Source organism: Aedes albopictus, chromosome 3 (genome assembly GCF_035046485.1).
Source record: "Aedes albopictus strain Foshan chromosome 3, AalbF5, whole genome shotgun sequence".
Lineage (NCBI taxonomy): Eukaryota > Metazoa > Arthropoda > Insecta > Diptera > Culicidae > Aedes > Aedes albopictus.
In genome coordinates this window covers 370038304-370062967 of record NC_085138.1, presented here as the reverse complement: position 1 = coordinate 370062967, position 24664 = coordinate 370038304, and the positions used below count along the sequence as shown (strand labels likewise).

The window sequence follows — 24664 nt, the reverse complement described above, 5'->3', positions numbered from 1 at the left end:
GAACTGGAGAGTAGATGATGGCTACACTCACAGCGACCACCTGGCGGTTCGCTACAGTATCGACTACAACAACAGCAGACAGCGGATAGAAGAAGAGGCGGCTAGGCCAAGGCCAAGCCCTCGCAGGTGGAAGACATCATACTTCGACGAAGGGGTAGTTAGGGAGGCGCTCCGCCGTGAGCGAAACTTAATCGGTTTAGACGGCGACGAGCTGGTAGCGGTGCTCTCACGTGCGTGTGATGCGACCATGCCTAGGCGAGTCCACCCTAGAAATGGGAGGCCACCAGCTTACTGGTGGACCGACGCGATTGCGCACCTGCGCCGCGCCTGCCTACGGGCTAGGCGGCGGATGCAGCGAGCACGATCAGAGGAAGAGCGAAACGAACGGCGGGTGGTGTTCGCCGCTGCAAAAGCCGCGCTTAAGACCGAGATAAGAGCAAGCAAAAAGGCCTGCTTTGAGGGTCTCTGTCAGAGTGCCAATACGAACCCGTGGGATGACGCCTACAGGGTCGTTATGGCCAAGACAAGAGGTGTGACAGAGCAATCTCCAGAGATGTTGGAGGGGATCATTGGAGTCCCTTAGCGTAGGTAAGGCCCCAGGTCCGAACGGAGTTCCGAAGCTGGCCTTAAAAGTAGCTATTGCAGAGGCTCCCGAGATGTTCAGGTCTGCTATGCAGAAGTGCCTGGACGAGGGAGTTTTCCCAGAAGCTTGGAAGAGGCAGAGCCTGGTACTATTGCCAAAGGCGGGGAAACCACCCGGAGACCCGTCGGCATATAGACCATATGCTTGATTGACACGGCGGAGAAGGTGCTCGAAAAGATCATCCTCAATAGAATGTTGAGGTTCACCGAGGACGAAAATGGTCTTTCGAGTAACCAGTACGGCTTCCGGAAGGGGAAGTCCACCGTAGACGCTATCTTGTCGGTTACAAAAACCGCCGAGAAAGCACTCGAGCCTAAGAGGAGGGGAATTCGCTTTTGCGCAGTAGTGACTCTGGATGTTAGGAATGCGTTTAATAGCGCCAGCTGGTCTGCTATTGCCGATGCGCTCTTGCGTCTGGGGATACCGGAGTACCTGTACAAGATTCTCGGAAGTTACTTTCAGAATCGTGTACTAGTCTACGACACGGAGGTGGGTCGGAAGTGCTTTCACATAACCTCAGGAGTCCCGCAATGTTCCATCCTGGGTCCGGTGTTATGGAATGTCATGTACGACGAGGTGTTGAGGTTAGAGTATCCAGTGGGAGTGGTGATTGTCGGATTTGCCGACGACATTACGCTCGAAGTCTACGGTGAAACGATCGAGGAGGTAAAGTTGACTACCAATCACTCGATCAAGGTTGTGGAGGCGTGGATGCGGTCCAGGAAACTGGAGCCGGCTCACCACAAGACAGAGGTGACGGTTGTTAACAACCTGAAGTCGGAGCAGCAGACGGAGATCAGTGTAGGAGAGTGCACTATCCTGTCAAAGCGCTCCGTCAAACACTTGGGCGTGATGATCGACGACAAGCTTACCTTCGGTAGCCACGTCGATTATGCCTGTAAAAGAGCCTCCACAGCTATTGCGGCACTGTCCCGGATGATGTCCAATAGCTCTGCGGTGTACGCCAGTAAGCGCAAGCTTCTGGCTAGTGTTGCTACGTCCATACTTAGGTATGGCGGCCCGGCGTGGGGCACCGCGCTAAGTACTAAATCCTACCGACGGAAGCTGGAAAGTACTTACAGGCTTATGTGCCTGAGGGTTGCGAGCGCGTACCGTATCGTGTCACACGAAGCTCTCTGCGTCATTACTGGTCTATGGTCAAATGGCAGCGCGCGTGGGACAGTTCCACCAAAGGAAGGTGGACCCATAGGTTGATACCGAGGGTAGATAGTTGGATTAATAGGCGCCATGGGGAAGTTACATTCCACCTGACCAGGGGCGACTCGTCCAGATGTCCAACATGTGCATTGCACATGTGGAGCCACATAAAAAATGCGTCCAAAATAAATTGATTGATTGATTTGTCTTTATTAGAGAGACTTTCATCCAAAATAAAACTCTAAACCGTTCATTATGAAAATCGCACGACGATTTTACATACGCCTACGAGAAACACGTGCGTGGTGGATGCGCTACATTTTACGACCATCGTTGTTGATGCATGTTCAATTCTGGTGTCGTACCGACGTCTCAGGTACCACCGACCTGAGAGTAATGACGCGACCGGTGCGAACCGTCGCGTTGCATGGGAGTGCCTTTTCTCTCTTGCGTCTCTCTCAGAGCATTTGTTTGGTTGCAATGTTTCTGTCGCCTGTTCATCTGCAACATCGTACATGCGAGGTGCCGTTTGTATAAGAATACATACGGACATTTTTGTCATTGTGTTGGTGTATGTTCAGTGTTGAAAAGCGGTCTGACTGTCCATCGCCAAGATCGCACTGGTTGTGACGGCGGTACCCATATGCGGATGAAACAAACAGAGCCCACGAATGTAGCACGCTGATGTTTTTTTTTCTGCACACGGTGCATGTGTTGTTGACTATGCTTGATGCATTATATTTTCAGCGGGAATCAAAGGATCACGCATTTCATGTTCACTGCTAATAGAGTTCAACTTCACAAAATTCGATATTCTATAAGTAAGCTCAAAAATCAATTTTGAATTGGTTCAATTGACTGATTCAAAACGTTAGCATTTGGAGCAAATTTGATTTTAAAGTTAGTGGATGGATAGAGTGGTTGTGAGCAAAGATATATTTTTTTATCTGATTATCCTTATGTTGCAAATAAATTTATGTACAGGCTCAACTGAATTTGGATGTGGTTGCAACTGCGAGTTTATTCAGTACCAACCCATGTTCAATCACGAAAACAACATAAGTTATAATCATTCATCTGTTTCGCTTTGTATTAAGCAGATGTTTATAGAATTCGGCATAATTTGTTTGAAGTTCGACCTCAAAACATAAAAAATATGAGAACTTGTAGTATATACGATGTTATTTATATTCTCGGCTTCTTATCAGAAGGCCGGCTCCAGAGGCACGTTATCCTCCATTTGGGACATTTGTGCCACTGCCGTGGGCAGCATAGTTGTCCCATGTTCTATGGGAATCCCTATTAACATGGGACAATTATGCTACATACGGCAGTATATTAGTCAAACAAAAATGTTGAACATGTAGCTGAAAAGGTCACGAGTCGCCCCTGCACCTGACACAGGTCCTTACAGGTCATGGTTGCTTCCGACAGTATCTACACCGTTTCGGGCATGCGGATTCTCCCGAATGCCCAGTGTGCAATGGTTTAGAGGAAACGGCGGAACACGTTTTGTTCGTGTGCCCACGTTTTCGCGCAATGCGTGACCGCATGCTTGCCACATGCGGAGAGGACACAAACCCGGACAATTTGGTCCAGAGGATGTGTAGGGATGAGTTTGGCTGGAACGCCATTTCAACGGCTATCACCCATATCGTCTGGGAGCTACAGAGGGGGTGGCGCGTGGACTCGGAGAGTGGCTAGTCCAGATGCAGTACAAGAGGTGGTCCAGGGGTTCGGAGTCGGCTTCGTAGGTCATACCGGTGCCCTGCGGTCGAGATCGACCCTTATAGCGATTATGTGGCCGCGGAGAGGAAGTCCCGGTAGCGGTGCTGTCGTGGCGTCAGTCTACTGGGTTGGAAAGGGGTCCCCGGCAAGGGTCGGGGTAGGTGAGACCCTGCTGTCTGCAACCTACGGATGCATCTGATAGGGCCTGAAGGGTAGTGATACCCTTCCTTTGCGGGCAGGTCAGATCGGGTTGCATGTGGGCATCAGTTCTTGATGTCCGCTCAGCAGTAGGGCGCGGGGCGGGGTTGCCCGCCTTCCGAGGACAAAGGGAGTGGCGAGGACCACTCGGGAAACTGGCTAAGCGCCAGCATGCTACCGTGATGGACTCTCCAAAGCGAGTCATCGATGTTCGTTGCTGCAGGCTACGCAGCTAACCTTGTGGGTGCGATGTGCACTAGCCCCTCTCTGAAGCAATACCTTCTTGATGGTTCCGGAGAGACGTAGGGTTTGGCGACCATAGGAATGGTTTAGTGGGTACGAGGAGAGAGTAGTCCTGGCTTTTACTTTTGTTGTAGAAGACGGCCTCAGACCTACACTACCCTAACCTTCTGTTAGGGTGTCTGTTGAGCAGATTATCCCCCTATGGTTTAGAAAAAAAGCAAAAAGCGAAAAAAAAGGAAATTATAAAACCGTAAAAAATATGTTACGTAGAGATTTGGAGAACTTCGGGCGGCTATTGGGTTTTGTTGTTACCTTAACCGTTCAGAATATGGGTACCGCACGGTACTTCCCTATAGTCATAACGGAGAACACCCAGAAACAAAAAAAAAACAATTATAGGCCCAAGTCTGTCCAGGCTGGGAAAAAAATCCAAATTTCACCGAAAAATACACAAAGCAGCAATCTCTAGTATCCCTAGAACGAAACAACCCGTCCACGGCAAAGTACCATCACAGACAAACAGACGTATCACTTGGAACAAATTGCGATAAAATCATCGTCACGAAAACATAATCGCCCAATGCTAACAAGGCTGTGTTACGCAAACCACTCAGTAGGTGGCAGTAGTAAGCAAACGTCAAAAATCAGACTGAACCCGGACCAATTCGCCTTCCGACCCGGAAAAGTACAGAGGAATACTTCACGGAAATAGAAGTTGCTGTAGTACCAGCCATTGAGAAAGGCAACTACGTAGAGTGCGCGCTACTAGATCTATCCAAAGCCTATGACAAGGCATGGAGAAGACCAATCCTAGAACAACTAACAAAATGGAACATAGGGAAAACATGTTAAAGTACGTGGAAAACTTCCTAACAGACCGAAAGTTCCAAGCGGAGATAGGCACCACAAGATCAAACACTAAAACCTAAGAAAACGGAATACCACAGGGAGCCGTCCGTCATATCGATCACCCTTTTCCATATAGCAATGAACTCCATAGTAAACAAATACAGGAAAGCCGCAAGATACTAGTCTATGCAGATGATATCCTAATCATCATCATAGGAAAGGTCAAACAAAAACTGAAAACAACGTTCCATAAGATAATAAACAAGATAATCGACTGGGTCAAACACAAAGGATTTACCTCATAAATCAAAAATAATACATATAATTAATATATGCAATCAATTCAAACACAGCACAATTCACCCCAGTGAATTTCTCTTTGCACGCTCAGTGCGGCACTGCGGTGCGATTTTTTGACAGTTCGAAATGACATTTAAAATATTCAAACATCCTTCTATCAGGTAAAATAGGAAGATTGGATAAATACGATGGTTTTGGTGGTGTAAATCAAAAGAGCAGAATTTTCATGCGTTCAGTGCGGACAAGCCTGCCGATGGCGATGGCTCAGTCAAAAACGAAGAAGCGGGCCGTAGAATACATATCCAAGACCAAAACAATGCCATAAACTAAACAAAATGTGGACAATCTTCTCCACTGAAAGTCAAGCACTACTCGTGGCTGCAAGGGGCATAGCCAAGCCCAACCAATCAAATATCGTGTTTACAGACTCGGCTGGATGCCTAGAAGCACTTACCAAGGACCCATCATCCGTGGGTAGAGGAGATCCAAAAGGTAACACTAAACAAGAACATAACATTCTGCTGGGTACTCAGAAACAGAGGCATCAGAGGGAACGAACAAGTAGATAAACTGGCAGAGGCCGGTAGACAGAGCCAAATATCCCATTAAGCCAGCGAACAATGCAATCAGCTGGTACAAAACAAGAAGCACATGGACGCACGACTACAAATGAGAAAGGAAAACCCATCCTTCCTTAGACAATCAAAACCAACATCACTCTCCTGGAAGGACAGGAACACACTAAAAGAACAAAGAATATTAACAAGGATGAGAATAGGCCTCACGTGGTTATCACACGGGTACACCCTACACAAGGAATCCCAACCCAAGTGCAGACACTGTGACGACCCCCTCACAATAGATCACATATTGCCGGGGCAGGCTAATACGAAACGAACAGAACGAACCACAATATAACTGTACTAGGCATATACAACGCGCTACAACGGACCAGATGTTCGCCATCCGCCAGGTGTTGCAAAAATGTCGCGAATACAACGTGACCACACATCACTTGTTGGCAGATTATGGACGGATACGGATACTGATACTATTGATCAAGGCGACGATGGATCGAGTGATGTGCCTAGTTCAAGTATCAGAGACACTCTCGAGTCCCTTCGAATCGCGCAGAGGGTTACGGCAAGGGTATGGTCTTTCGTGCTTGCTGTTCAACATTGCTTTAGGGATGTAATTAAGAGAGTGGGGATAAACACGAGTGGAATGATTTTCACGAAGTCCGTGCAGCTGCTTGGTTTCGCTGATGATATTGGTATTATAGACCACAAATTTGAGACAATGGCGAAAACAAACCACCGACTAAAGAATGAATCCAGGCGAATCGGATTAGTTATTAATGTGTCAAAGACAAATTACATGGTGGCAAAGGGCTCTAGGGAGGAATTACCGCGCCCACCACCGTAAATTTCTATCGATGATGATGGAATCGAGGCGGTTGAAAAAATCGTGTACTTGGGCTCAATGGTGACCGCCGACAACGATACTAGTCGAGAAATTCAGAGGCGCAAAATTGCACGAAGTTAATCATCTACAAAACGATGATTAGACCAGTAGTTCTCTATGGTTGAATTTTTTTAATTCGGTCTTCTGCACCACCATGGGTGCTGAGGACTAGACGTAGGTAGTACGTAAAACTATAGAGAAAGCTTTTCAGCCTTAGAATAGGGGAATTGAACTGTATCCAATGTACAAAGCAGAAATAATGTAAAACGTATAAAGTGCGGCAGACTTCAGTGGGCTGATCACGACGGGCGAAAGTCAGAAGAAAGAATTACGAAACCAATATTCAGCAGGGAGCCAGGCAGACTTCGTGGACAGCCACATTTGACCTGTGAAACTGAAGGCAAATCGCCCAGGGCTGACGAAGTTGTAGCTCTACTATACGCTTGTCGCTAGGATGAAGCTTTATAGCGAACATAATATCAAGGTAGGTACCGTAATCCGGGGTCAAATTGATCACTTTAAAACAACTTTTGCGGATAAAATCAGTGCCAATTCAAATATTGCTAAAAGAATTTCTGTAAAACCAGTACCCTGTAGATCTCCATGGAACCATGTGAAAGAATTTTGTTCAACAAATTTAAACTTTAAGTTAAATAACTCCAAATATCAAAAATTTGGAAATGCCACTTTGGGGCGAAATTGATCAGTATACAATTAAGCATCGGTTCGAAAGGAAAATTTCCTTCTCCGCTTAATTTTGCTCTTTTAAAACCGAATAACGCGTTTAAAACCTTACAACTAGTGAATTTAATACTTAAAATGCACAATTAAATTATGAAATTTTCCTTTAAACGCCTATAGGTAGGCAATTTTATTTGAAATAAGTGATTCCTATCACAATAAATGACTATTTCATCATAAAATGAACTTCTTATAACTATTTCATGTTCTGATTAGCTACATAACTTCTCAACCAAGGCTCCACAAAAATGTTAAAACAGAGAATTTACGGGAAGTCCCATTAGCAATCGATTGTTTAGTAGCAATGATTTCAGCTAAATGAGAAATACATTTTGAATTCCTTCAAAAAATAAAGCAAAACTAACTTTTTTTCTAAAAAATAAAAAGTCTCACTCATCTCTAGACAGCTACGAACCAGATGACGTGAAAAGTTTAAGATCATTACGACGCTTAAGAGTTCCTAGTATGGAATTACAATGTAGTACCCAAATGATCAATTTTACCCCGGATTACGGTACCATGGTATTAGCCAGTAAACCAGCGGCTGTGGTCGCCAGACATATCAAACTATTAGAAACATGGCTTTCTCAATAATCAAATGATTGTACCGATACTGGATATAGAAAAAGAACTCCGATTCGATGTTATTGTAAATAAAACCTTATACTCTACAAACGAATAAAAATAGGCGGGCAGACCTTTTTCACAACTTTGCGCATTTTCCGATAACCGATTGGATAATCCAGTTCAAACTTAAATCTAACGGTATGGAAGTTAGTCACAAAACAACGTGGCTCGAATATGCAAGACTTATTTCGTAGGTGTGTTCGGTTGGAAAACATATTTAGGTTCATATCGATGTTTTCCGTTTCAAACAAAAATCGGGGATGCAAAATTGGAAGAATCCGAACGTTACTTATGACGTTTGCGTTGGTAGGCTAATCCTATGAGTTAATAAATTAGTTAAGTAAATATACCCCTTCTCTGTTCTCGCGACTGTAGTTATGTTGTTGAAACGGTAAATTGAACATTCATTATCACTTATATTTTGATTCACTACTCATTCTAAACTGTAAGTTAATGTTTGTTATTACTACAATAGTATTTGACTGGGTGGTTTCAACATGACGTTTGAACTTACTTATGGCGGTTAATTAAACTTATTTAAAGAGATTGTGGGTAACATACGGATTATTGGATACGAATATAAACTTTGTTTGATTTCTTGTCGAAAAAGATCACTTTATAGTTTACGACATTCGGATAATTGTTATCTTTCAAGTTCATTAAAAAACTACATAAAATCAAAATTGCCGAAGTCATATCTGCAGTAGAAATTCTGAGTAGCTAGAAGGATGCCGTTTTCAGTTGAATTGTAGGGCAGGTTTACACATAACTGACACGTAATATTAGATTTGAAATACATCCGCTAGCTTGTGCCAGTGCTAAAACGTATCTTGAAATCTGAAATAAATATAAGGATGCCACCTTCGGCAAACTCGCTCAAAATAATCAGAACTAGCTAAGTTAGAACAATGTAGATTAAGACAAATGCATTTTCAAATCTTAAACTTGAACAGTTATGTGGAGTTATGAAAATTTCATCAAAATCAATCGAAACACATACAGGTAGCAGGATGAAGATTATTTAGATCTTTCAAATGATTAAAATTTCAATTCATCAATGTTCACAAAAGCATATGTATATTCCAATAGGTGTAGATAATAAAGTTCTCAATCCTGATAACAAGCTACAATCCAGAAGTTGTAAAAAGTTTTCCAACATTCACGGTTTCAGTCACCGATAGTTACAGAGAATAAGACACTGAGTTCGAGTTGTTGTATTGCGAAAAAGGCGTGAGAATAAATGGCACACACACCTGTTATCAGCAGGACCTATTTACAAGGTACGAACTGATCAAGATATAAGACTATACGTTAAACCTCTCTTATCGCTTTCAATGTACCCAGATATCAGCGTAGTGAAAAATGCTGTTAGTATCGATAATAAGGGTAAATATGCCAATTATAAGCATTATAGTTCCCTTTTTGGACATACTTGGTAAATAGTGTGAAAACCAAATGCCTAATCAAATTTTGAAGAATATCTCAAGTATGCTCAATTAGGGCTATGTTTATAACATTGCACATACCCTACATAACGCTATCTGTGCGTAACAACAGTGTGTACCCGACATGTGTGAGAGTCGTAGTCTGGCGCTACATCGCACGATAACCTTAAAAAAAAACAGCTGATACCACACCTTCGCACCCGGCGGAAGATAACGATAAACGCGAGTTCACTAGCCCCTACCGGTAGTACACAATTCAGCATCCTGACGTATCTCCTCCGGAGCGCTGCTGCCGCCGCGGAGGTCGTCGAACCCTTTTGGCGCGAATGGTGTGCAATCATGAGCTCACGGCGATATCGTTCCCCCCGGCGTCCAGAGATTCTTCCTCGTCTCGTCGATGAGGCTGTCGGGAACTACTACTACTGGACGGTCCGGCTGTCTGGGCCGGTGTGCTGGGTGGACTAGTTCGTGGAGGTGATACCACCAGCATGTTGACGGAAATGAGTAGCGGGTAGGTGAGCTCCTTGTCGAACATGATCAGCATCGCTTCTTCGTTCTTGTCTAAAGACACTGACTGGATGGCAGTGGTTTGTTGATGTTTGATTTGCCGTAGGTCGTTGAGGGATGCTACCGAGACACGGATTTGAAACTGTCGTTTCACCTGCAAATATGGGGATCAATAAAGTTATCAAGATAGAGAACCTTCAGGAACATTCATCTCCCAAGAAAACCAAGAGGAATAGTAAACCTTACCTGTAAGCTGAGTAACCGCTCGTTCTCCGTCCTATGGTGCCGCTTTACCCTCAGCGTTTTGGTATCCGATATCAGTATCAAATCCAGTCCGAAATTGAACCCGGTCCATCGCCACTTAAGGTATTCGTTTTCTGGCAACGTCCGACCACACCGTATGCACGATTCCAAGAATAACTTTTCGTCGACGTCCTTCGGGCCTTTGTCCAGCGTTTGATCCACCAGCAGCATGCTATTCCATTGCTGAAACAGCGGTTCATGCATCCACTCCACCGGTATAATGTTATCCTGCCTCAGTACCCTGATGTCCACATGGTGATTAAGTAAATTGTGCAACCGCAACGCACGGAAGCACTTTTCGAAAGGCTTTCCCTTCGGGGTATTCAAAAATGCAACCGAACTCTGCCTATTAGCGAAATACTGTAACTTTTCTTCCGACGCTCCGACTTCCTCCGCTCCCGGATGCAGCTTCAGGTACATCCAATACCTCAATAATGTGTACAACGACAGCTCAGTTTGCATAACGTACAGATCCGGGCTGGCCACCAGCAGTTCCATCAGCTCGATACTAATCAACCGTAGCCACTTGCCGGTTTTGTAGTACAGACTCAGCAGGTTAACCAGCAACCAGTTGAACGTGGATTGTTTCACACTCTTTACCCCGTACTCGCAGGCCGCCTCGTAATACTTGACTGCCGTCTGGAACGAATCGAGAACGCACATGCTAGTTAGTCACCATGTGTTAATTATTACTTTTTTCATACCGTTACTGAATTATAAGAATGAAATGCTTCGTGCTCTTCAGCGATTTTCTGACGTTTTTGAAATAATGTCTTGTCGACTCATTGTCTGGGACCATTTCGGCAGGAGCACCTATTTTGGGCACTTGCTGCTATAACTCAGTCAATTTTGAACCGATTGACTTTATTTTTAAAACATGATCAAATACGCACAGTATCTAGCCATGTGCAAAAATTCAAGTCAATCGGTTTGAAATTGACTGAGTTATAGCAGCAAGTGCCCAAAATAGGTGCTCCTGCCCAAATGGTCCCAGACCCTACTCAGAAATGTGCCTGAATGTCTCAATTCAGTCGACCCCGAGTCTTGGAACCTAAAGGCTAACATTGAGAACTCACCTCGGCGTTCGAAGTCTCAATCATCACCTCGGCACATCGGTCGATCAAACTGTCCAGCTGAAACAGGGTTGCCGTGGCCAGTATCGAAACAATCTCCCTCGGTTCCAGCACAACCTCGTCCATGTACAGCGCCCCGAACACCGAGTACAGCGATTCAATCGTGATCTTCGGATCCACTATCTCGATGTGGACGTAATCTTCGTCCGCCTCCCGCCACGATCCGTTGAACATGCTGGCAAAGTAGGGACTCTGGCTGAGATAGACCTTGTGCAGGTGCCACACCTTCCCGAGGGCGTGCACCGTGATGTCCGAGTTGCGTTCTTCCTTGAATAGCGCCTGGTAGATGTACTTGGCCGTCGAGATGAGCTTCTTTCTGGAAGGGGAACGAACGGGTCAGTGCACTGGAACGGAACCAATGGGTGTGAAAATTAGCTTACCGTTTAGGAGTAGCAAGTGATTTGTCAAGCAAATCGTTGATCTCCTCGTTGCAGTCCGAGTCTTCATCCTCTCGTTTGCGCTTCTTGCCCCGCATCGCCTGGATCGGGTTGGTGACCTTATTGACTACGTTACCCATCCTGCGGGTTGTTGGTTAGGTTTCTGCAAGAGATTAAGAGAGGGAAATATCGGTTACTATATACATATTAGACTAGATTATATTGTCGATAATTTAGCAACATAGTAACCTCTGATTAGGAAAGAAGATAGCCCAAGAGGTTCTAAGCGAGGAAGTAGAAACCCTGAAGGCGGACCACACCAAAAATGTGTAACCACAGACAAACAGACGTAACTCTTAGGAGAAATTCATTCAAACTTTCATAAACGATGTTTTTTTTCATGAATACAATACCCCGCGCGAGACACTGGCCTCCATGATGGAATGCGTTTGTCAACACGCAAACTACTACACAACTTGCCTGTAATAGTCGTTTGCATGATTCAGCAACGTATACACTGGCAATCGTCAAAGTGATCGAACACTAGCGCCTCTGGTGGAAGGATCCCGGAAATCAAATGAAAATTGAATTGATCGTTAAATGCATGTGCCAAGCCCTTTCAAAGAGTGTTACGTCTGTTTGTATGTGGTGTAAGACACCCTACACACTACTCAAACGGTTTGACCAACATTGACTCCGCCCCCAGGTTGGTGGTTGAGTTGGTGCTGTGTTTGACCGTGTGTGATGCTGTTTGACGAACCGATTTGGCAGTTCGTCAAACCGATTTGACGGTTGATGGTTTGGTTGGCAAAAATCAAACCGGTTTGATTTTACTCAAACCAACGGTGGGCGGAGACAATGTTTGACGAACCGATCGTACCGTGTGTAGTGTTGTTGCACAAAAATAGTGCGATTTCAAATGGGAGATGATGTTGGTGCAACCTCAGTGACATGTTGGTGCAACACGATTTGGCAGTTCGTCATACGGTTGCAGAAACATAAGCTGGTTCGACGAACCAGGGGGCGGTGGCAATGTTGGTCAAACGGTTTGAGTCGTGTGTAGGGTGCCTGTTACACATTCAGAAAAACAACTCGTACACTCTTCTAGATGCGGAATGTTGATATTTTTTGTTTACCAAGGTCACTAGTAAACCTAGCTAGATTGCCGTACAAGTTTTTTTTTGTGAAATTCTTGATTTTACAGACGCAAGGGCAGATTTTGTGGATGAGTAAGGGTTATACATTTTTGGTGTAGCCTGGAAATTATACACTTTGATGCTGAGCGGTTCAGAGGAAAGGCCCAGCAGATATCCATATCTCCGCGATTAAGCTCCCAGCAGAGGAGATTAACATGGCGGCCGCTGTTGGGAAGATCAGAGTTGACTGGTCACTGTGTTCGTTCAGCATCTACGAGCCGCCAGAGCAGGGGCCACTAGTCGTGGTACTGCAGAGGCCCGATAGGAGCAAACCATAAAGGAGTACACTGCCGTGAATCCCATATTTGTCCCATTTGCATAGGAAATCCAGCAAAGATGGGACTGATATGCGATTCACGTCAGTACAACTCGGCACCAAAATGCCTAATCTGCAGGGCGAAGACCCAATATCCGACAAAAGTGCAGGCAGCATAGATGAAGCTGAATCACTGAGAGGCCACAACAGTCAGTCTCAAGTACAGATATCGCCTTGCTGGAGGACCCGTACCGCATTCCCACCGACAACGAGAACTAGGTGGTGGATAAGGCTAAACTAGCGGTGATCTGTTCAACTGGTCGGTTTTCAGTACAAAAGATAGGTTTCCGGCCTAACCTGACTACCTTAGTCATGGCTAAGACCAGATGCTCGTCGGCACCCTCTCCCCCGAGATGCTGCAAAGAATACTGGAAACACCGTTTCCGCGTCACAAAACGCGATCATGGGCTCTCGTCCTCCACGGTCAAAACCAGGTTGTCCCGGTGACAAAAGCGGAACTTGTCACAATAGCAAACTCACTCAAGGTGAACAAGACATCGAATCCAGACGGTATTCCGAACATATCCATCAAACCTCCTTGTGCATTAAGGCAATTTTTTATTCTAATTTGCTTATTTGGTCTAAAATGGCCTTATTTTAGTAATTTTGACATGAAATAAGGCTTTATGATAAAAATTAGAACAGCATTTCGTTAACTGAATACTTCAAACCTCAGGATTAAGATCATACATTTATTTGATCGTTAGTCAGCATCTTGGACTTAACAGTTTAACCCTCAAAGGCCCTTGACAAACTTTATTTTTAATCGGCTGATACTCAGAAACTACAAAATATAAAATAAGTGCTTTTCACTATGATCGATGGGAAGGGTAGCTTTCAAACCGGAAATCCATGCTTGAACCTGATTTTGCACCGGAAATAAGTGTTCCCAAGTGCAATGTTTTGTCGATATGTTCTACAGCTGCCTTTTGGATACTTATTCGATAAATAGCTGTTTATTCTCGGTAGATTGATGAAAGTGAAATCTATATATGGCCATATTTTTTTTAGCGAAACGTGTTTCTACAAATTGAAACTAATTTTGTAAATTAGGCCAGAAACCTCCATATACTGATAAACGCCTAAAAGTATGCAATGATCTTGTAATAATTTGTTGGCTAAAAGTATGGCCCGTGTTAGAATTCTAGATGGATTAATCACATGAGTGATACCTACTTAAAAAAGGGCTCTGGTATATCTTACAAATACTTAGTAAACACTGAACTCCTAAAATCATTTTTTCATGCCCAAAATGATTACATATGACCACGAAATGGGGTCTTAGGGAATCCTACCGGAAGAACACATCAGGGACCAAGTTTCAGATGCAACTCATGCTAGAAAACAATCTCATCTATTGTGTTCTTCGTTGGCCTAGCATTTCATTTGGCGAATCGCCAAAACAGTGCACCAGGGAACACTTATTTCCGGTGCAAAACTAGTTCAAACATGAAATCCCGGCATGACAACTACCCTTACAAGAAGTACAACTCTTCCCATCGATCATAGTGAAAATCGCTTATTTTTATATGTCGCAGTTCCGAAGTATCAACCGACTAAACATAAAAAGTTTATCCTGGGGTTTTGAGGGTTCAAGAAACAATTTAGCTAGTTTTTTAAATTCCATAACTGTAGGAACTTCTTCTGTAAGGCTCTACGTTCCCACTGGAACTTGGCCTGCCTATCTCCAACTTAGTGTTCTTTGAGCAATTCCACAGTTATTAATTGGAGGGCTTTCTTTGCCAGCCATTGCATGAATTAGTAGGTATATTGTGAGGCAAGCACAATGATACACTGCAGGGAGTCGGGAAAATTTTCCAATCCGGAACTGGAATCGAACCCGCCATCTCCGGATTGGCGATCCATAGCCTTACCACTAATTGGTGACTTTAGGAACTTGTTAAACTCAAATACATCGTTCATGATTATCATGAAAAATTTTCCCTAATCATCAACAAAATTCCCTGACTTTCCCTGATATTATCAATCACAGTATATCTTGAACGACATTCATATAGACCTCAAGGAGAGTATATAGACAGATCTTAGCGGTTCTTTAAAACCCTTGCAGACCGTTACAGAATGAATGTGCATAAATCCTTCTTGCAATCTGTCCCAGACCTCCGCAGATCGACTAGAAATTCCACAATCATTCGTAGATCTTCGCACACCTAAGTTGAGCTCACGTACACTTCCTGTATTTAGGCTTTGAAGGATCTTGAACGACCTTTGCGAGTATCCAGATCCCTTCGCGGACCGAGATCCCATATAATTACAGCTGTAAAGGCGTGGGTCCAGCAGGGTGACGGGTTCGATTCCCGGTCGGTCCAGTAACTTTTCGTAACGGGAACTTCCTTGGTCATAGAGTATCTTCGTGCCAGCCACACGATATCTTCTTCTTCTTCTTCTTGGCGTAACGTCCTCACTGGGACAAAGTCTGCTTCTCAGCTTAGTGTTCTATGAGCACTTCCACAGTTATTAACTGAGAGCTTCCTCTGCCAATGACCAATTTGCATGTGTATATCGTGTGACAGGCACGAAGATACTCTATGCCCAAGGAAGTCAAGGAAATTTCCTTTACGAAAAGATCCTGGACCGACCGGGAATCGAACCCGTCACCCTCAGCATGGTCATGCTGAATACCCGTGCGTTTACCGCCTCGGCTATATGGGCCCACAGCCACGATATACACATGCAAAAATGGTCATTGACAGATGAAACTCTCAGTTAGCCCTAGACGAACCACTTTTTTCAATCGGCTGCTACTCAAAGACCACACAATCAAAAAATTTGAAGCCAATTTTAAATTAAATGCGATTAGTTGATCTTCCAATATCTGGGTGTGGCATCCTCCCTGGCCCCTCCCCCTTTGTGGATATTGAGAAATGCCTTGCACCTTATTTGCTCAACTTCAAGAGTTATGTGTCATTGTTTGTGAACGACCCCTTGTAAAAGGTTTTCTGATATAACTTTTTCTATGGATTTTTAAGATTTTTCGAGTTCTCTATAAAGTTGTTCTTTGTGATGGGATACACCTTCTTCTGCATTTTCCTTCGTATGGAGTGCATGCATCTCCACTTGGGTGACATCCCAAAAAGTCATCCTGAAGTATGCTTGGAGGAATTTCTGTAGGGAACGTATGATTTTTGCAGAAATTAATGCTGGAATACCTCACGCAATAACAGCCACTAGCTCCGGTTTATTTTTCTTATTTCTCATTCATTCTTTTCTATAAACATGTGAAAGAGAGGAATAGAAGGGAGAGCAAGACCCACCTCTTCCATCCTTCTCTTTCTCGTGTTTGTTCCGAAGAACGAGTGAAAAAGAAGCAGCTGGTCACGCTAGTTGTTACAACTGCGATTCTTTAAAAAAAATCCTGTTTTGATTCCTTCGAGGATTTATATGACGGTTATTTCATAAAATTTCTTACAAATTTTCAGCTGTGAAGCAACTTGAAATTCCTTTAGCAATTATTGCTGAGTTTTCTCCAGAAGTGATGCTGGAAACATTCAGAAATTTCTAGTAGGGTAGAACGGGGCAAGATAGCAACCCGGGCCATCGTGGCCGTGCGGTTAGCGGTGGCAATCGTCTAGGCATATCGTAAGCCACGGCGTGTGGGTTTGGTTCCCGCTCCAGTTGATGGAAACATTTCGTCAAACGAAAAATTCAACACTGGGCTACTGGGTGTTCTGTGTGTTGTCCGCTGTCAAGGTAAAATATTTATATTTTATTGGAGTGCTCTTCCTGCTCCGCAGTATGTTCGAGCTGACCATAAAACATCTTTTCGGTTTAGTCAAATAAATTTTTGAATCCTGTTATATTAATGAGTGATAGAAAACATGATATAGAAAAGAACTACTGAGAGGTACTTCGAAAAATTGCGTTCACTCTCAATAAACTCATCGTGATCCTAAGGGTGCTCATCTAGCCCCGTCTTACCCTAAAATCCACCATGAAGTTGTTGAGATTTCTCAGGCAATGTCTGCTGAGAATCCTCCAGGAATTCTAAAAAGGCTTTCAAGAGGAATTTCTAGAGCAATCCCAGGTGAAAATGTTTGAGAAATACCACCAAGAATTGCTAGAGAAATTCTAATAGGAGATTTTGCAAGTAGGTACTCTTAGAAAAAATCTTAACCAAGTCTTGAAGGAATCTGTAAATCTTCAGGGATACATTTTGATTTAGCTTTCAAAAATCCTACTAGAATGTCTGCTGGGATTCCTCCAGAAATTCTCATTGAGACATTTGAAGGAATTTCTCCATGGGCTCTCCCAGAAATTTCTCCTGTACTTGGCCAATAATTTTTCCAGGAATTCCTCTTAGGATTTTTCCATAGATTTCTACAAGGACTCACACAAGAATTGAGGTGGTTAGAAGCAAAAGGGTGTAAGTGACAAAAATTAACTTTCGAGTAAATGAGGTTTAAAATGTTTAACCAATTTTTCATTCCATGCAAAACGTATATAGTTTCAGCATCGACCCAATTTTCTCCGATTTATTGTTATTTATCGTAAAAAAATCATGAAAAAGTTCCTAAAAGCTCAAAGTTATAGGATTTTTTTTTTATATGCTCAACTCGAAATCGACAAAATTATCACTTAACCCCTTTGCACATGGACTCCTCAATTATTCTTGCATTTCCAATAGGAATTTCTAGGTGGGGCTCCTCCAGTAATCCCTGCTGTAATTTATTCATGGATTTCTCCAGAAATATGTTATTTCTACTAGGAATCCTCTCTCTCTCTCTCTTCTTGGCGTAACGTCCTTATTGGGACAAAGCCTGCTTCTCAGCTTAGTGTTCTATGAGCACTTCCACAGTTATTAACTGAGAGCTTCCTCTGCCAATGACCATTTTGCATGTGTATATCGTGTGGCAGGCACGAAGATACTCTATGCTCAAGGAAGTCAAGGAAATTTCCTTTACGAAAAGATCCTGGACCGACCGGGAATCGAACCCGTCACCCTCAGCATGGTCATGCTGAATACCCGTGCGTTTACCGCCTCGGCTATATGGGCCCTCAATGTTTTTTTCTCTAGTTATTGCTATTCACCTCATGAAACCCCCTAGAACTGGCTTGAACCCCCCCCCCCTTATTGCTCCTGACGCCCCCTGAAACCAGCAACTAAAACAGCGTACCGGATCTTCTTATTTTAAGCTTATTACAAGTAAGCAAAAACAAAAAAAATACACTGTGGTTAGAAGACTGCTTCTTGAGATTTGTGCATTTGAGGTTCTGATGCAATGTTAATATGGGATTCAAAAGCGTTTGTCGTTGAAACACTCCCGAAACACCTTAAAATCTTTTGAAACTTCACTTAAACCCATTGAAACATCTCAGAATCTTTCCAGAAACCACCTGCGACGTTCTTGAAATACCTCTTAAACACCTTGAAACGCCTTCAAATCTTATGAATCGTCCTGACACTCCCTAAAACTTTCCTGAAACACTCTTGACACCCTGAAAAGGGGCATTAAACGCCTGAAACACTTCTGAAACCTCCTCGAAACGCACCTGAAGCCCCGGGAAACACGACCGAAATGGGGTTGGGGACGTACGTGTCAACTTCTTGATACCCCCAAGACCCTCTGGATCTCTTCTGACACGATCCTCTAATAATCTTCCGTACAGCCAAGCACAGAGACGAGCACAGCGCCAAGCACAGAAAGAGTGAATACGGTAGTGTTCGAGAGACAAGAGACCTTCCGCACACGGCAAAATAAGTGTGCAACACACAACCGATTGCACATACCTGGAGGATGCTTCTCTAAAGAGGGAGATCGATGGTAAGGCTAGGCTTGACGTGAAAATCTACCAAAACGAAGTACAGGATTGCAGATAGAGACATAGGCAGGCCTAAAGGTGTTAGTGCTGAGGTAGAAATTGATGATGGATATGTTTAAAGCTGCTGAAGAATTTGTTTGTCTTGGAACACTTGTGGCATATGACATTTCTCGTGAAGTGAAAAGGCATATTACAACTACGAATAGGGCTTTTTTACGGATTATATGAACATCTTAGGTCCCATGCAAATGCAAATGAAATTCACTCTGTATAAGATGCTAATTCTGCCGATATTGCTCTACGATCGCGAAGCGTAGACGTTAAATGAGGAAGACCAAAAAATGTCAAGACAATTCTTGGTGGGAAACTGGGAAATGATGATTAGCGTAGACTGACCAGGTCGAGAGAGTTTTGGCGAAAGTATGACTATCCCGAGGATGGACAGAACCAGTTGTAAACCAAGTTTTGTGGCGTTGAATTGTTGAATCATTGTTTTAAGTTTTGAAATATGGCTTTGTGAAATGTCCTATAATCTCAGTTGAACTTCCCTAGGCATACATCTTAGTGGAATTTATTGCATTTTAGAGAGAATAACGAATCACTAAATTTTTCCAGATGACCTACTAAAAACTAGCACAAACGAAAATATATGTTCCATTTCGCAGGTTCAATCGAAGCCCCTACCCACATAAACATTTGGAAATCATCATGGACTATTTGTTTAACTGTCCCACCGCAGCCTATGTTAAACGATAGCTACCAGCATAAAATCAACGAACCAGCAGGAACACACGGTGAAACTGAAAACACATGTTCGCTTCAAATCACAACATTGCACTCTGACATCACCCAAACCCGTAAAGTTCCGTTTCGAATTAGTCGCCACAACTAAAAATAAACACCCTCATTTTCATGAGATCGGAGAAGATTGGAACTAGAGAGACTCTGAAAACATCGCACAGTAGTGTAAAGCTCAATTCTTCACACACAATCACTTTTTCTGTGTGTTACAAGTAGACTTGTGAACACTGCGAAAAGGGGACATTCAACTTTTCCTTGATATATTGTTATTCGTATTCGCACGATTACCCAATTAGGAAAGTATGCAAAGATGATGTCAACCGCTGGGTTGTCAGGTTTCGGATATCGTTTTTAGTTTGGACACGATCAACCGGCAGATGGTGATTGGCAATGCTAATGTTTGCCCACACGCTAAGAAAATGTTACTCTAAAATGAGTAAGATTCACACAAAACTGAGCTAAACTGGGACAGCTCAAAAAATGAGTAAATTGCATTTCCAGCGATTACGCTGGCCCAAGTGCAAAAATCCAAACAGTTTAAGCCGTATAATATTCTTCACATCAGCAAGAATATTATACAGCTTAAACTGATGAGATTTTCGCACTTGGGCCAGCGCTATCGCTGGAAAAAAAATTTACTCAATTTTGAGTTGTCCCACTTTAGCTCCAAAATGAGTGAATTTTCTGACCGTGCATCATATGGTCCGACCATCCCAGTTCGATTCGATTCGTTTGAATGGATTAGACCGGTTCAAAGGCGTGAGTTTGTCAGTCTGTCAACAGTCTTCCACTAGCAATTTCTTCGACGGCCTGGACTAAAGGCATTGTTTAGTATTCTTATATGAGCTTTAGCGTGTAACGTAACTTTTATAAACATTCTGCCGTGTGCAGCATAGTTGTCCCATGTGAATAGGGATCCGTTGAACATTGAACAACTATGCTGCATACGGCAGAATCTCACTGAAATTTTGCATTCCTTTCTACAGAGAGTTCTCCAAATTTTTCCGATTTTTTTTTCTTAAAACGTCTTTGAAAAACGTCTAGAAATTCAAGGGTATGGTAAGATACTCTATCAAATATTTTCATAGCAATACTTTTAGAAATTCCTGAACAATTTGTAAAGAAACACTTTTTTCACGAGTTGGTCTAATGTATACATCGATGATGTCACTACACTCGCAAAAGACCTTCACTCTATACACTTATTATGTGCAAACTCCTTCAAGTGGTCTCCAGTCTCAAACTACTCAATGAAATATCAATAAAGCACGTACACCAACGACCTAGGGCACTACAATCTACCCTGTAGGGTTCGGATCATTAAATCGTTAGTGGCATACTGCACAACACTCAACACAGCTGTGTATGTAGGTCTGCATGTAAACAAACCGTAGCTAGCGTCATACCTCGCTAAGACCAATCGCACGGTTAATCAAACACATTCAATCTGAAATCCCGTATATGTACAGTGCAGTCCAAACTCAGGCCGCGCGCGTACCGCTTCCACGTGATTGCAAGCTGATTCTTTTGGCGACGTCCGGCGACGCGAATCAACGTTAACAAGCTCGCGGTTCAACACAGACTGACGGACTGATCTCGCGGTGGGGCCGCTTGTTTCCACAGCCAGCCGGCTGAACTTGATGCGGCGCCCATAAACAACACACGCACGCTTCTTTCTCCTGCAGTGCATGTGTGAGAACTGAGAAGCAAAACGCGGTCTAGTCTGTCTCTGGTGTGCGGCATTGGTTGGCAGCAACGTAAATACGATGACATACTCAACCGTATACACATGTTCATAAACTTGTTGAGTATACAGTGCGTGGTTATCGATGCGATCATGCTTTTGCATATTAATTTCTAGATGCGTTGTTTCCGCGCATACATTATTGTAGTCGGATTGACGAAAAGCGTTTATATGTATATTACAATTTTTTACTAAATACTAACGCTAGTTTATCAAGCAAAAAACGTTTCCCTCAATTACATTCGTACTTGGATAGAAATACCTACTTCTCAGCTAGATTCTCTTATTGTTATTATTGTTGTAGAGTTTTAGCACTTCTCACCAAATTGCTGGAAACTCCGAGAAATCTGCATGCCAACGGGGATTAGACTATGTGGATCTCATTAGCCAGTTTTGCTTATATTCTAATGAGTCTGCATTTAGACATACCTTCAGTTGTGATGATTCAGGAATCGTCAAACTATACTGCATCTGTATGATCCAATAATTATCGCTTTCAGCATACTGTTCAGGCAAAGATTTAAATATTTATAATATTTGGTTCAGGCCTTTCTTCAATACCAGCTTGTCTAGGGACCTCAGGAGAATTAGGAACAACTCCAGGACAAACGGAACTGTACAGGCATCCTCCATCTGCTTCAACTCCTCCGCTAGGTCATGGTACTTCGTTATCTTGCCGGAGAACTTTGATTGACATTATGGTCTAATGGTACAGCGATGTCGATGAGGGCTGCCCGCTTCATCCTTTTGTCGTAAACCACATTATCGGGCCTGTTGGCACGAATGAAGACATCCTTAATGATCTCTGGATCTCAGTACAGCTTTATGTAACTAGTTTCCAGAACCGGGTCCGACAGGTACTTGTAGTAGGATACAAATATGTAGACGTCCACCAAGTTGCGCATTAACACAAACTGTTGGTGCACAATCTTGGCAACTTCGTTGTGACGATCAAGGTAAGCTGATCCAGCTAACCCTGAACAGCCTGCAACGACATGCTTGATCGTTCTTCCTATCGAGTTGCACTACAGTGGTCCTCCGCGTTTTCGTGCTGGTAATACTTCGTCGTAATCCGGGTGTTCTGGCAGCACGGACGACGTTCAGCATCACCACCTCTAGAATCCCACTCAACGAATGGATAGCTACGGTTGACACAATGAGCTGCCATAGCACAATAGCAGAAGGCAGAAACGTGTGGCACTTTTTCGTATGCTAGAGAAGATGCAGTGTGATGCTAATTTGATGAAGAATTCGATTATATGATTAGTTTGGTGCGAGTTATTCTGTGCTGATTTACGTTGAATTTGGTTCTGCTTAAGTCGTTTATTTGAAATTTAGAAACGTTAGGAGTAGGTAAAGAAACCGTTAATTCCTCACAGGGATTTGTATACACTTCTTAATGCCGGTTTCTCATATAGAATATAGCGTTCCGGCGGCTTGTATTGAGGGTTGCAATTATATCGTGTGCATAGAGATATTCGCTGTGACTAGGTAGGGTCTGGGACCATTTGGGCAGGAGCACCTATTTTGGGCACTTGCTGCTATAACTCAGTCAAGTTCAAGCCGATTGACTTGGATTTTTGTACACGGCTAGATACTGTGTGTATCTGATCGTGTCTCAAAAATCAAGTCAATCGGTTCAAAATTGACTAAGTTATAGCAGCAAGTGCCCAAAATAGGTACTCCTGCCCAAATGGTCCCAGACCCTATGCTTAAAGGATGAATTCGAAGTTTTACGCTTTGTTAATCAATGTTACTCTCAGGCAGCGACTATACGTGATTTCTGTTACATCGATCCAAAGGGGTTTGCTATCGGTATAGGCAAGATCAAATGTATTGCTATAACATGACTCTCTCGAAATGAACTCTAATAAAATCTTTTTTTTTCAGCTTTGAGCTGCACATACAAACTGCTGCTGGAAGACCCTTCACCTATCCGAACACCGGGACCTGAATGGCTATCAAAAAAACCATCTGTTTCCGAGAAGAGGTCATCCCGGATGTGCTCGAGCTACAGTTGATGAGGATGCGTCCCATGCAACTCCTTCTGCTTTCACGTTTCGATCATCTTGTCTACGGTCTTGATGTCGCAGTTCAGCTGATAATCTCCCTGCACCAGATGTAGGACGCTGTAACCAGGCCCCTGGCATCAATGAAATTTATCGTAGCCAACATCTAACTGCCTTATACTCATATTCGTGCAAATTGAAACGAGCGTGTAATCAACAAACGCAGCTTTTGTTTGATGTTGTGAGCCACACACGAAATCACATTCACAATGCGTGTTTGTTGGGTTGCTTTATTCAACTAATCACATGCTCCTCTTAAGGGGCCATTAGACTGTTTGTCATAATGACAAATATTTGCCATGGTAGTCCGACATTCATCCGAGGTTGCCATGATTTACGTTGTGTTGGTCATTTGTTGGGCTTGTTTGGCCAAATATTTGTCATGTCTAATGGGACCTTTACCGTACATCAATATTAAAGCGAGTTTGAAGTGTTTTGTGATCATAAGAGGTGGAAAAAATGATTCCAAAAACTGAAGAACAAACCAAAAAAAACGCTAAACAAAAAATTGTTGATGTTTTCGCATTTGACAGTGGGCGCTATTTACTAGCGCCCAGGACATCCTGTCTACCACGATTCCAATGCATTGATATAGGCCGTGTCAGGGGCCTGGCTGTAACCGTGATCAGCTTCACATACAGTACGGTACATTTCGTAATGGTTTTGGCTTCAGCCCTTGGCTGCTGGATCTGACTGAGCATCAGGTATCAGTAGGTCGGCTCCAGAGGCACGTTCTCCTCCATTTGGGAAATTGGTGCCATCGCCATGAAGACGCGCCAATCCATCATTTACCCGAGGGAGAGGGAAAGGAATAGGGGGGGTGGGGATAGGGAAAAGGCAATGAAATAGGATAGCGTTAGCGTTAGCGTAGTTACGGTACACACTTATTTCTGAATTGCCTGTTCGGTACTTTTTTGACGAGATTATAACAGCAGTACGATCTCGGTAGTTTCGGTAATCGATTTTACTGAGGCTCAGTAAAACAACTGTCAAAATCGTATGGAAAAGGTAAACAATGCATTTTTGCTGAACGAGTTCGGT

The 24664-nt window shown here is 43.4% G+C and overlaps 1 protein-coding gene across 7 annotated transcripts in view; it reads right to left on the bottom strand.

Moving 5' to 3' along the window:
* Window positions 1-7942: 7942 nt before the first annotated feature.
* The window catches only part of LOC115267813 (protein germ cell-less), a 39292-nt gene continuing 22570 nt past the window's right edge, over window positions 7943-24664 (bottom strand). For 6 of the 7 annotated variants that reach the window (XM_062855571.1, XM_062855566.1, XM_062855568.1 and 3 more), the window contains 4 exons: window positions 11720-11879; window positions 11283-11655; window positions 10150-10845; window positions 7943-10057 (listed from right to left, as the gene is read on the bottom strand). In XM_062855571.1, the coding sequence (XP_062711555.1) occupies window positions 9734-10057; window positions 10150-10845; window positions 11283-11655; window positions 11720-11856 (1530 nt within the window). In that variant the 5' untranslated portion in view covers window positions 11857-11879 and the 3' untranslated portion in view covers window positions 7943-9733. Of the gene's footprint in view, window positions 10058-10149; window positions 10846-11282; window positions 11656-11719; window positions 11880-21216; window positions 21462-24664 lie in introns of those variants that run through there. The other variant, XM_062855565.1, reaches the window with a different exon arrangement.